The sequence below is a fragment of the Puma concolor genome, chromosome C2, assembly GCF_028749965.1.
Source record: "Puma concolor isolate L17-30 chromosome C2, mPumCon1.1.hap2, whole genome shotgun sequence".
In the NCBI taxonomy this organism is placed as follows: Eukaryota; Metazoa; Chordata; class Mammalia; order Carnivora; family Felidae; genus Puma; species Puma concolor.
Genome location: NC_141675.1, coordinates 114,762,307 through 114,777,368, shown reverse-complemented (window position 1 = coordinate 114,777,368; position 15,062 = coordinate 114,762,307). Strand labels below are relative to the sequence as shown.

At 32.8% G+C, this 15,062-nt stretch overlaps 1 protein-coding gene across 4 annotated transcripts in view; it reads left to right on the top strand.

The window, feature by feature from the left end:
* The window catches only part of EPHA6 (EPH receptor A6), an 889,565-nt gene that overhangs the window by 385,315 nt on the left and 489,188 nt on the right, over positions 1-15,062 (top strand). For all 4 annotated transcript variants that reach the window (XM_025913797.2, XM_086675668.1, XM_086675669.1 and 1 more), the window contains one exon: positions 4,311-4,646. In XM_025913797.2, the coding sequence (XP_025769582.2) occupies positions 4,311-4,646 (336 nt within the window). The remainder of the gene's footprint in view (positions 1-4,310; positions 4,647-15,062) is intronic.

The window sequence follows — 15,062 nt, the reverse complement described above, 5'->3', positions numbered from 1 at the left end:
CACCAATATAATGTAAGAGGGTTGGTTCCCTTTTTCCACATCCTTGCCAACACTTACTTCCTGTGTTAATTTTAGCCATTCTAACAGGTGTGAGGTGACATTTCATTGTAGTTTTGGTTTGTATTTCCCTGATGATGAGTGATATTGAGCATCTTCTCATGTATCTGTTAGCCATTGAACGCCTTCTTTGGAAAAGTGTCTATTCATGTCTTCTTCCCATTTCTTCACTGGATTATTTGTTTTTTGGGTGTTGAGTTTGATGAATTCTTTATAGATTTTGGATAGTAACCCTTTATCATATATGTAATTTGAAAATATCTTCCCCCATTCCATAGGTTGCTTCTTAGTTTTGTTGATTGTTTCCTTCACTGTGTAGGAGCTTTTTATCTTGATGGAGTCCCAATAGTCCCGTTTGCTTTTGTTTCCCTTGCCTCTAGAGACATATACTACTATATTCATGATAGTCATAAAATTAACAAACACATTTAAATTATTGCCAAGGAGTAACTTAACTCATAAAATATAGTTTAGTAAACAATAGGCTTCCATAACTTGATACTCTCAGTTATTTGGATCAAATTTTCATTGTTCTTAAGGTTAGAAAATGCATCTGCAAACACAACTAGTTATATCGTAGATGACTAATTAGTCTTGAGTCAATTTGAAAAAGATCCATGTTTATCTGTGAGTTACTGTATTTCTACAATTATAATCATCGTGTCTAAATCTATAGCAATTGATGTAGTAACTGAAATATGATCCTTAAGTTTGCTGTCCTTCAGTGTCAGCCTTTAAGAGTGTTCTGCAGAATGCTAGTATTCCTGTAGATGCTTCTTGGAAAATAAGGGTCTATGAATAAATGTTTAGAAATGTTGGATTCAACAAAGCAAAGCAAATTGTATTATTTTTCGTTTCAGTGTCAGTCTACCAGAGGAGTCTTAATTTGAGAACTAAGCTCATTTTTTGTGTGACATCTCATGGGGCTAGAAATATTGAAAGGATATATTTTGGGAAATACAGTTCTATTTTTAAATTTTTTTACATAAAATGAAATAAAACAAAAATCATAGCCCACCTGGCCTTTGCTACTGAGAGGAAGATGGGGGCTGTAGACTCAGATGCTTTTCTGGGAATATATCGTACTGCCACCAGGCTGTTTCATAAGTTGCTATTAAAATAACATTCCTTTATTCTTTAAACGTGTCACAGGGGAACGCAAACTGAAGCAAAAGATTAAAAGTATACTTGCTAGATACACTAGTAGAAGTAAAATTGTTTTATTGTAAGGTTTAATATACGATGGACTTGAAAAACAGCTAGTTGCAAATCAGAATAATTGTCCTTCTCTTATGAAGTCAATCTGGAGGGTGAAGTCTCTTCTTCTATGTGAATTACTTGTTTCCTTTAAAGAAAAAAAATCAACATAAGGAAATCCCTGAGAGTTTTCTATACAGATGTCTCCAAAAGGGTTATTGCACCAGTTTTTTTTTTCCAATGTCACATAATCTTTGTATAATTTATAAATGATAACAAAGCAATCAGGCCACATTCATAAAAGCCCAGTGACAGATAATTTGCTTGAATCTGAGGATTAGAATTAATTGTCTCTCTTTGTTCCAAGTTTTAAATCTTAGTAAATGATTCACTGCATGTCATTACAGCTTAATATTTGCATGAAATCACAGTTTAGCTGGCATAATTTAACAGCAATTAAAAAGCTATTTAATCGTCATGCAAATTGGTATGAGGGCCCTTGAGTAAGAAGGGTGTCTGCCTTTTTTTAAAAGTATCTCCAGGCGGACAGTTATATACTTGCAGACACCCATAACATAATTGATAACATTCTTCCTATTCATGAAAATATAAGTGAATAATAATTCATGTTTTCCATTATAAATAAGAGAAAAGAACAACAATATGAATATGTCATTCTGTAGGAAGACCTTTTTATGATAATGATAATGAATCTTTATCTCCCAGGCCGAAGTCTAGGTTGGAGGCAAAAAGCAACATGTGTCCCTTTGCTGTAGTTTGTAATGCCTTCCATATTTTACTTTCTGAAGACAGACGTTTCTGCAACTTTCTGGAACATGAAATGGCATAAAGCAAAGTATGCAGAAACCTTTTAGAAAAGCTAACCACCCCATTTCTAGGTCAGACTTTAGGTGATATACAAACAGATGGCTGAGGCCCCTACCCATCAGGTTGCTTTTATCAGGATCCAACAAAAACAAAAAGGAAAATATAAAATAACAATTCTTAATATCTCAAACCCAATACATAGTCATGCACATTTATGAGTAATGTTATGCTACTGTAACACTGTATGACAGATCTTACTAATAAGTTCCCTATGCTTATTAAGACTATTCCCTACACTGCAACTGGAATGTTTTTTTTTTAAAACACATTACCTCCATATGTTAAATCTGTAAGTCTGTTTCTGTTGTACATAGAAAAATGTCCAGACTCATTCTAATGACCCTAGAGGTTTTGTGTTATCCAACCCTTTCTTCTTCCTTTAAACTCACTTCTTGGGTCTCCTGGGTGTCTCAGTCAGTTAAGCATCTGATTTTGGCTCAGATCATGATCTTATGGTTCATGAGTTCAAGCCCCACGTCAGGCTGTCTGCTGTCAGCACAGAGCCTGCTTTGGATCCTCTATCCCTTCTCCCTCTGCCCTTCCCCCACTGGTTCTCTCTCCCTCTTAAAAACATACACACACACAAAAACAAACAAAAAGCAAAACCAAAAGTAAACTTAAAAAAAAAAAAAAACCCTCACTTCTTGCTTTTTCCTTTTGCATTCTAGCCACAGTGATTACCTTCCAGTTCCATGACTATTTTAAGATCTTTCTTGACTAAAGAACCTTCTACCCTTAGTATTCTCACTCCTCTGACATCTTCCTCACTAAGTCCATGAGGGTTTCTCAGAATGTTTCTCCAGATTAGTTCTCGTGATAATGTGTATTTCAGCTCCTTTCCTTTTGATTTTTCAATTGCACTTATTATAACTTGAATTTTATTATTGTTTATGTGTGTGTTTATCTGCCATTCAACTAAAATGTAAATAACAAAATCATAATTATGTCTATTACATTCACACTGTAAGTCCAAGATCTAGCAGAGTGTCTAGGACACATAGTAGTCACTTAAAAATATTTATTTCATGAGTAATGACTGTATCTTGAAATCCAAAAGGAGCCTATCCCAAAACTTTAATCTCTTCCTGTGGAAAGAATGTTGTAGATAATTTCCTCCCATCATCTAAGCAAATTTTCTAGATAGCATAAATTTGAGGAATTGTTTTAGATTTCCTTTAAGCTAATTTTTTTCTAAAGAATGGCAGGAATGTTATTTCATTAGTTACTTATTCAATGAATTATTTTTAAAGTATTTATAAAAAGCATAGTCTCTTAGATAAAGGATTCTGTATTATTTCACATATAGTGTGGTGCCTGACACTGAACAGACCATTGGTTAATGTTTGTACAATGAATAATACCAAACTGAGGTTTGAAGTACTCACATAAGTGTAAAAGTTTATTGACACAATTTTAAGAAAAGACTGGAGTAGTTAAAGGATATGAAGTACTCTATGCAGTGTGATCCATATGGAAAAATAGAGAGAAAAGAGTCTAATCACCATATCTTATGTATACCCTCCTTTATCCCATCCATATAATACTTTTATTCCATGAAATTGGCAAGGCCTTAGTAAAAGCCTTTCTGCTGCTTCCAACTTCTCTTTCTCTTCCTCTTCTTCCAAACTCTGTCTACCTAAAACCTATAATTTTTTTCTCAACCTACAAGAAATAGACCCTTAGGGATTGTCAAAGGTGATAAGTGGGAGTTTTATCTATATACCGAGTATAGTATGAAGACTGAAAGACTGAAGACAGTATGTTTTGTATATGTATGTTATTATTTTTCAAACTTTGAAAATGGTGATATAATTATTAAGACGTAATTAAAATCATCACATAATTTAAATAATGTTTGCTTATTATATATTTCAGTAAACAAATTTTCAAAGTATAATTACCATATATTTTGGAGATCTTTGGCTTTGATATTAAATACTCATATTCATATATCAAAAAGTTAAGATATAGACCATCTTCACCCCTAAGATTCCTTTCTTACTAGACTCAATCAGATGTTTTTCACCATATTTCTTTATGGTTCCCATTAGAAGAAAGAGCTCAAACTAATATAAAAAACAAATGTTTATTGATTAAGTTTTCAAGGTAGCGCCCTCTCATTCATTGTCCTACACATGTACATTTGTTTTTTAATTGCTTTTCTCTAGGGCCACCTTCAGCTCCTAGGAATGTGGCTTTTAACATCAATGAAACAGCCCTTATTTTGGAATGGAGCCCACCAAGTGACACAGGAGGGAGAAAAGATCTCACATACAGTGTAATCTGTAAGAAATGTGGCTTAGATACCAGCCAGTGTGAGGACTGTGGTGGAGGACTCCGCTTCATCCCAAGACATTCTGGCCTCATCAACAATTCCGTGATAGTACTTGACTTTGTGTCTCACGTGAATTACACCTTTGAAATAGAAGCCATGAATGGAGTTTCTGAGTTGAGTTTTTCTCCCAAGCCATTCACAGCTATTACAGTGACCACGGATCAAGATGGTAAGTTCCACTGCTGTTCTCTCTAAACAAACCCATAATTCCTTTTCGATGCATAATATCCCTGGTGGAATTATATTCACTGAGGTGCGGTTGTATACTCTATATGCCAAAGAAGTGATTTTCTGGTTGTTGTTCTTACTGCTTCCTAAGGTCCAGAAAGATATTTTTTTATTAGTAAGGTTATTTAGTAACTTAGTAAGGTTAATTAGATATAAGGCTTCTCTCTAATGTTTATGCATTGCTTTTGATATAATCCTATACAAATACATCTGAATGAGCAAGTCCATATTAACTTACCAACAAACATCAGATAAAAAAAATGTTGCTAAGTGAATTGAAATTTAGTTATTCCACTTATGGTGCCATTTCTTTTCCATATCAAATAAAGCAAATAGTAAGAATTAATATTAATTATAATGCATATCTATGTTGTAAAAACATCACAGCTAACATGTTTAACTATTATCCACTCTGAAAAGAGCAAAAAAAAATATCCAGAAATGAATCCAAATGCTGTTTTTAGGTACCATTTGTAAAAAAGTAGTTACATTGTCTTTTTTTTTTTTTTAAGACTTTTTATTTATTTTTGGGACAGAGAGAGACAGAGCATGAACGGGGGAGGGGCAGAGAGAGAGGGAGACACAGAATCGGAAACAGGCTCCAGGCTCCGAGCCACCAGCCCAGAGCCCGACGCGGGGCTCGAACTCACGGACCGCGAGATCGTGACCTGGCTGAAGTCGGACGCTTAACCGACTGCGCCACCCAGGCGCCCCACATTGTCTTTTTTTAAAACTCCAATTGCTTTCAGTTAAATGCCCCCATCATAACACTATAGATTTTTACTGCAACATAGTTAGGCAGGAATACCCCTATGATTTTTATAAGTGTGTATTTTCTTTAACTCCCTCATAAACATGATTTATTGCAGTACATGACAGAGTAAAAGCATCAGAGATTTTAAAAACTCCCTTTGAAAAGCATTCATAAATTATGTGGACACACAAAGAATTGTCTCATAGCAGAAAGTATTGTTATATATGAGCATATATATATGAGACAATTTGTAAAGAAAGATAAAACTATTCTTACACATTGTATTTTTTGGCTAGCTCTGCTTTAACAAATGCCATAGACTATGTGGCTTAAACAACAGAAATTTATTTTCTTATAGTTCTAGAGTTTAGAAGTCCAAGAATAAGGTGTCAGCAAGGTTGATTTCATTCTGAAGCCTGTCTTCATTTTACCTTCATTACTACTTTGAAGGCCCTGTCTCCAAATACAGTTATGTTCTGAGGTACTGAGGTTAGAATTTCAACATATGAATTTTGGACATGGGGGTACATTAAAGGCAGCAGATGGTGATATTTAAAATAGAAGTATATTGAAAGTGTTGAAATACTACTCAGCAACAAAAAGGAACAAATTATTGATACACATAGCTTAGATGAACTTTAAGCCAATCTCAAAAGGAGGCATACTGTGTGATTCACTTATATAACATTCTTCAAATAACATAATTATAGACATGAGGAATAGATAAGTGGTAGCTAGAACTGGGATTTGGGAGAGAGGGATATGGCTATCAAGAGCAGGAGAGAGCTTTGATGATAATACAGTTACATATCTTTTGTGGTGGTAGTTACATTAAGCTACATATATGATAAGTTCATAGAGCTACATACACACAACATGCCCAGTGGATTTTACCAATGTCATTTTTCTGCGTTTGAATTTGTACCATAGTTATGCAAATAGTTAATACTGAGGAGGCCGAGTAAAGGGTGTATGAGACTTCACTATACATATTTTTATGAAACTATAATTATTGTAAAACAAAAAGTTAAAAAAACATTGCTAAACCTGTAAAATGCACAGAAAGAAAACTTTAACATTTTACTAAGAACATTATAGATGAATGTGACTTTTGTTTAAAGTATTACACATAAATTCCCATTGTCAATAATCTTCAGAAATGCATCTAATAAACAAAGCAAAGCCAAATAGTGCTATAGAATCATCATCTTTGTATTTACCATGCAACTTTCCCCTTCATTTAGCAAATAGTTACACACCATAGAATTTGCCTTATGGCTATTAAAATGGAATTCCTATTTCCTCTTTTTTTCCTCTTCTTTCCCATTGTATCAACAAAATCTTGTCAAAGTATCTTCAGGATAAAACAGATTAGGGTCTTCTGTTCCTCTCAGCATTAGCAGATTACTTCTAAGGCCTTTTGGCTGTAGCTGGGTCAAAAAATACAACTCAGAACAATCATTCTTAACTATAGGGTATATATAATTAAGTTGAGGGATAAAGACAGTGTATCAATTTAAATAAAATATATATGTAACTGTGTTTACATATTTTCATACATATTATATTCAGCAGCCTTTCATTCTAGGGTTAGAAGAGTTACTTAGTCTACTCTTCCACTTAGCAGAAAGACAGAATATAATTGTTTCTCACTTTTAAAATGATAGAATTCATTAAAACTATATTGCTGTGAGGACAGAAGGTTAATTAGGCACAAAACAAAATATAGTATCCATATGTTGAGATGATACATTCTGGAAGGATAATATTATTAAATAGTCCTCCTCAATTAATTTTATTTGTTGAAGAGTATTAAGAAATAATTATTGATAATTTAATTTAACTGTATTTTAGATATAAATAATAAAAATAAAAATATATTTAAATTTTATTTGAAAAGTACATAAAGGACCTAAACTGAGCTAAAATACACAAAATATTTAATAAAATATTATGACCAGGAGGAACAAGATAATTCTCACCACATTTATTCAACATAGTACTAGAAGTCCTAGACAGAGCAATCAGACAATAAAAAGAAATAAAAGGAAACAAACCTCAAGAGATTTCTTAATGATAGAGAACAAACTGAGGGTTGATGGAGGGAGGTGGGTGGGGGACGGGCTAGATGGGTGAGGGGTATTTAGGAGGGCACTTGTTGTGATGAGCACTGGTTGTTGTAGGTAAATAACAAATCACTGAATTCTACTCCTAAAGCCATTATTGCACTGTATGTTAACTATTTAAAAATTTAAGTTAAAGAAAGAAAACAGCTTACATGAAGAAAATTAATTAATTATTTCATTTAAAAAAGAACAAAAGAAATTGTGATTTATATATATATATATATATATATATATATATATATATATATATATATTATGCAGGCATAAAAAGGGATAACATCTTGCCTTTTGCAACAACATGGATGGACCTTGAAGGCATTATGCTAGGTGAAGTAAGTCAGAGAAAGACAAATACTACATGATCTCAAATGTGGAATATAAAAAACAACAAAACAACAAAACATGAGATCATAGATACAGATAATAGATTGATGGTTGCCAGAGGCAGAGGGTGAAGAGTAGGAAGAATAGGTAAAGGGAGTCAAAACTTCCATTTATAAAATAAATGTCATGGAGATATAATGTACAACATGGTGACTATAGTTAATAATATTGTATTGCATATTGGAAAGTTGCTGAGAGTATGTCTTAAAAGTTCTCATCACAAGAAAAGAAATTCTGTAACTATATGTGATGATGATGTTACCTAGATATTGTGGTGATCATTTCATAATATATACAGTTATATAATCATTATGTTGTACTGCTGAAACTAATAAAATGTATGTCAGTTATGCCTCAATAAAAAAGTACAAAAAATAAAGACCTAAAGATTAAAAAAAGAAAAGGCATCTAAATCAGTAAAGAAGTTAAGATTTTCACTATTTGCACATGACATGACACTACATATATATAGAGAGAAAACCCAAAAGACTCCACCAAGAAACTATTAGAATTGATAAATGAATGCAGTAAAGTCACAGGATACAAAGCAATGTACAGAAATCTGTTACATTTATACACTAATACTGAGGCAGCAGAAGGGGAAATCAAGGAATCAATCCTATTTACAATTGCACCAAAAATCATTTTATACCTAGGAATAAACCTAACCAAAGAGTGGAAAGACCTGTACTCTGAAAACTGTAAAACACAGATGAAAGAAATTAAAGGCAACAACAACAAAAAAAAAAAAAAAAAAAAAAAAAAAATGGAAAGATATTCCATGGTCATGGATTGGAAGAACAAATGTTGTTAAAATGTCTACACCACCCAAAGCAGTCTACACATTTAATGCAATCCCTATCAAAATATTAACAGCATTTTTCACAGATCTAGAACAACCAATCCTGTAATTCATATGCAACCACAAAAGACCCCAAATAGCCAAACCAACCTTGAAAAAGAAAAGCAAAGATGGAGGCATCATAACAAAACTGTAGTGATCAAAACAGTTTGGCACTGGCATGAAAACAGACACATAGATCAGTGGAACAGAATAGAAAACCCAGAAATGGACCCACAAACATATGGCCAACTAATCTTCAACAAAGCAGGAAAGAATATCCAATGGGAAAAAGACAATGTCTTCAACAAATGGTATTGAGAAAACTGGACAACATTCAAAAGAATGAAACTGGACCATTTTCTTACACCATATAAAAAAATAAACTCAAAATGGATACAATGTAAGAACTGAAACCACAAAAATCCTAGAAGAGAACACAGGCAGTAACCTCTTTGACTTTGGCCATAGCAACTTTTTTCTAGATTTGTCTCCTGAGGTAAGGGAAACAAAAGAAAAAATAAACTATTGGAACTGCATCAAAATAAGAAGCTTCTACACAGTAAAAGAAACGATCAACAAAACTAAAGGCAACCTAAGGAATGCAAGAAAGTATTTACAAATGATATAGCTGATAGGGTTAGTATCCAAAATATATAAAGAACTTATAAAACTCAATACCCTAAAATAAATCCAATTAAAAATGGGCAGAAGACATGAATAGCCCTTTCTCCAATGAAGACATACTGATGGCCAACAGACACATGAAAAGATGCTCATTATCACTTACCATCAGGGAAATGCATATCAAAACAACAATGTGATATTACCTCACACCTATCAGAACGGTTAAAATCAACAACACAAGAAGCAATTGGTGTTGACGGGATGTGGAGAAGAAGGAACCCTCTTGCACTGTTGGTAGGAATGCAAACTAGTGCAACCACTGTGGAAAACAGTATGGAAGTTCCTCAGAAAGCTAAAAATAGGTCTACCCGATGATCCAGCAATGGCACTACTGGCTGTTTACTCAGAATATACAAAAACACTAATTCAAAGAGATACATACACCCCTATGTTTATAGCAGCATTATTTACAATAGCCAAACTATGGAAGCAGTTTAAATATCCATCAGTTGATGAATAGATAAAGAAGATGTGGTGAATATATATATGATGGAATATTATTCCTCCATAGAAATGAATGTAATTGTGTTATTTGCAATGATATGAATGGAGCTAGAGAGAATAATGCTAAGAAAAATAAGTCAGAGAAAGATGAATACTATATGATTTTATTCATATGTGTATATTAAGAAACAAAAAACAAATGAGCAAAGAGAAAAAAAAGAGAGAGAGAGTGAAACCAAGAAACAGACTCTTAACTATAGAGAATGAGCTGATAGTTACCAGAGGGAAGATAGTTGTGGGATGGGTTAAATAGGTGATAGAGATTAAGGTGTGCACTTTTTGTGATGAGCACCAGGTGATGTATGGAATCGTCGAATCAGTGTATTGTACACCTGAAACTCATATAACACTGTATGTTAACTGGATTTCAAATAGAATCTTCAAAAAAATAACAAAAGTAGACATATGCAGGATGGCAGTGAGCTACTGAATATTAAAATACATTTATCTTGCACTAACAAAAAATATATTATGACCAGCTTTACAAGTAAGTATGAGTGACTGTCTCCAGGTCAATTTTGAGAAATACCAAGAAGGCCTTGTCTCATTGTACCTGAACTTCAGACAGTAGAGAATCACATCTTTAAAAATGAAAATGCTTTTAAAAAAAAAAAAAAAAAGAAAAAAGAAAAAATAATAATAATAAAAAATTTAAAAAAAGAAAATGCTTTAAGCAAGGGGAACAGTATAAAGTAACTCAGTCTGTGTCTGTGCATGTATAAGTTACTCTTATCATATCATATCCGAGTGTTGGGTATAAAAAGGAGCTAATAGTAACTAGTTTCCTAGAACCAGACTTCAGACGTCATAATGTGTGTCAGCCTTTTTTATAATAAGATAATAGTTTTACTGTTGCAAATTGAAGAAGGCATGTTTCATCATCCCACTTGGGTCTCTTTGGAACATCTCCTTAAAGCAACTTGAAACACTTTCCAAAGTTATCTGGTAGATAATACATTACAATTTTGTTGGACTAAGGGGACCAGAGTCAAAGATTTTTCTTATTAACTGTAGGTTACATATCATCGTTTTTATACTAAAATGGAACAGTGACACATGCTGTTCATAAAACCTTTAATTTATTTGACATATAGACATTGATGAATGAGCCCTTATGAACTTTACACTCTGGTGGGGAGGCAGATAATAAAAAAATAGTTTGACAAATATATAATTAGTATGTGGTAAGTCCCACTACAGAGAAGAGCAAGGTGCTCTGAGAGAGTCTTCTCCAAGTCTGGGGAATGAAGTTTCCCCGAGGAGCTGACATTTATATTAAGTTTTGTTTTGAGAGATGAGTAGGCAAAATGAGATTGGGATGGACAAAGAAAAGGATTCAGAGCAGAAGGAACCAAGCAAAGAAAGGGTAAGCAACTGAGGGATTAGGTAGTGATAATTAATGTACCCAAGTTATCTAAAAAGTTGATATATTGCAGAGGCACAGCAGGATTTGAGGAAGGGACTGAAGATTTAACTTAAAATTTGAAGAAATGAGTGGTGAGTGTCTGTAAAATAGCCAAGACAAGTTAGGGAATAACCATTTAGCAGAAGATGCTGTTATATTATCAGGGCTATAAACAGGGAAAAAGAAAATCAGCAAAATAATAATATTGTTTATGAGGTGACACTTGTAGGAGTAATGAAATAAAATATTAGAGACAACTGTATTATCTTTTCACCACTTTTTGTGTGTGCAGTGTGAAACATGGAGATAAAGAGAATATATTATTTGAATTGCCTTTTCTTTAATGTAGTTGACTAATATGTATATATCTTTTCTTATTTTTAAGAAATATTAAGGAAACCATATTAAATAACCCTGACTTAATTGTTTGTTCTCTGTTTACAATTAAACAAATATTTAAAAAAATCCAAATCACTTAGAGCCACTTAGCTGTAGTTAGGAGAAACATTCCTTGATTATTCTGATTCCAGTCGGTTAAATAAGATTATAGATTTAAAACTATGACTCCCATAATTAGGAATCTTTGCAATAAACCTTAATTAACTGACTTCTACAATCCCTCAGAGCTATTTTTGCAATCTTCTATTTTCATAGTTTATTTAAATGGTCTTTAAAAGTGTTTCATTTAGAAAGCAACACCTAGAAAACATTTTATTTTAATCTTTAGTGCCTGATAGGAAAACTAAGGTGTGTAGTGCAGTAAAAGGAATTATTGAGCTCATAGACAGTAAAAGAGAATGTTAATCATGGATAGTCAACCTGAAACAAATTGTGTTTGTAGATATCCTGACATCTGCAAAAACCTTTAGGGACCATGTTGAAAGTGAAAGAAATGCTAAATTACAAACCAATTCTGCTGATATTTGCTAACGGGTCTTTAAAGCAATTCTTGTGAGAACCAGGTTGTCTAATTCCTTGGTTTCTTAAAATGTACATTTAACACTCCTCTCTCTGCCATTGGATGACTATTCTGCATAGGTCTTGCCTTAGGCTCATATTTTGGTTGGAGATTTCGTATATTTGCTCAGGCAGCAATAATTAATTGAACTAGCATTGAAATAGATTTAAATAAACCAAATTCTCATATATTTATAAACTTGAGATGTCTATTTGATTTATGGTTTGCTTCATTTTGGAAATAGAGTCTATCTCAAATGCCAACCTTTTATACATTGTTCGAGTAGGTAATTAGGGACACTGTAAACATTCATTCATCTTTATGTCTGTATTTTAGATTATTTTATCTCAGGATATCTCTCACAATCCTGTCAAAATTATTGACAACAAATACTTATTTTTCTAGAATCTGTGCAAGTCTACTCAAAGTAAAAAAAAAAAATCAGTATGTTTTAAATGCTTACTAAATATACGTTGAACACAAGCTAATGGTATAAGTTTCTTCAAAAAGGCAATAATGATAATTTAAGAGAAATGCTCTATTATTTGTATTTTTCATATTTCTTAAACACAAGAAAATTACATATTAAAAAAACTACAAACACCTTATATTGAAGGATAAAACTTTCATGTCCAAGAAGTGTTTCTTTTCTGAAAAGCATACCGGATATTTTATTTATGGAAGATAATTGAAATGTCTGTCTAATTAATCAAAACTAAATAACTTTATGGCCCAGCCAAATATTAACTTATAATAGAGTGTGGATGATTATAAACTTTTCTTACTCCTGAGAACTATCAAATTACTTCCAAGTCTAGTGCCTTTTTGTAGCATGCATCTTTTGAGTAATCTAGAAAAGGCTCTTAGACTTTAGAAGTTAATTTGCTGAGGTTAGTCGGTGCCTCAGTTCTCAGTCAACAAATGAAGAAATTGAACTGCTCCCAGTCACCTATGTTCAATAGCACACATTTTTATATCTCACTGAACCATAAATATGTATTTTTTAATATTTTGCTTTTCCAGCCAACATGTGAGCCTCTTGAGAGCAAAGATGATGTGTTTTTGACTAAGAATATTCTCAACCTACATTGTCTGTATTAATTCATAAATCTCTGTTGACTTGCATTAACACAAATAGGAGATGATTTGAGTTGTCTTGCATTCATTAACTTATCCATTAATTCATTCAAAAATATTTATTGAATATTTACTGTGTACCAGGAACTCTTATATGAACTAGTGGTATATAGAAAATAAAGGAGAAAAACAAATAAACAACAACAACAAAAACCAGTTAAGTGTCCCTGCCTTCATAGATACCATGTTTTAGTGGCAAATAGTGATATGTCCCAATAGGAGATTTGGAAGAAAGAGAAGGGGGCATTTTACATGGGGAAAGCAAAAATACCTTTCTTGATAGCATAACACTTGAGCAGATCATGAGTTGAAGAGAAAATCTGTGAATATATAAAGGACTTGCAGGCAGTGGGAATAAAAAAGGGAAAAATCTTAAATTTAAGTAGAAATTTGTCTAGAAAGTTATTGCATATATTTTCTTTACCACATACTAAATTTCATGCTCACTAAATCCTCTGATGCTATGCTTACAGAATTTTCAACAAAAGGTTTTAATCAACACTAAACCATCCTTTAATAGCAATCATGTTTTTTTTTCTTGGTGATCATACATTGCTAGAAAAATGTGTTTAATCCTAAATTTGATTTTAAGCAGTTGGCTCTTAGAGTTATCAGCTGTTTCTCTGAGGATTTCTCATTTGCACATTTTGCAGGAAAGATGACTGTTTTCTTTAGTAGAAGGTAATAAGATCTTGTTGCTATTATAATGCCTTGTTACTACATTAACAATGTTAACAGCATTTGTTCACACAAACTGAAAAGTGTTGGTAGAGATTGTTTAGGAAAATATTTTAAATCCTGTAAAAATAGATGTGGTTAGTAGTGAAGATGAATGCATATGATCACATTGTGCAGATCTATATCTGCCATAGGTCATAAGGCTTTACTTTATGATTAGGAATATGCTAGCCAATTATTTGCTCATTTCCAATGCAGTTCTTTGGAGAAGGAAGCCATTTTAATTTCATCAGTAAAACTCTGACTACAAAACAAATTGACTGATTTGGATAACTGATTTGTTGGAGATTACTATTAAACACTAGGTTTTTAAAATATATATTTTCCAAAAGCCTCCTTTTTTAAATATTATAAAGGACCAGGGGTGCTTGGGTAGCTCAGTCAGTTGAGCATCCAAATTTGGCTCACATCATGATGTCATGGTTCATGAGTTTGAGCCCCACATCGGCTTGCTGTTGTCAGCCTGTCAGCACAGAGCCCACTTCCAATCCTCTGTCCCTCTCTCTCTTTGTTCCTCCCTTGCTTGTACTCTCTCCTACATACATACATACATACATACATACATACATACATACATATATACATATATAATAAAAGATTGAAAAAGCATTAATGTGTAATAACTAAACTAAAAGATTTTCAAGGTTGATAGGTTATTCTGATTATTGAAAATGTGAAATGTCTTCATATTTAAATAATTTGTAAAGATTGAAAACAAACTGTTGACCTTTTAATCAGACTGAAATTCCATATAGAATTTTTAGATCAAATAGCTTTTTTTTCTTCCATGTATTCCTCAGCACTTTTCTATTTGGTTTGGTCT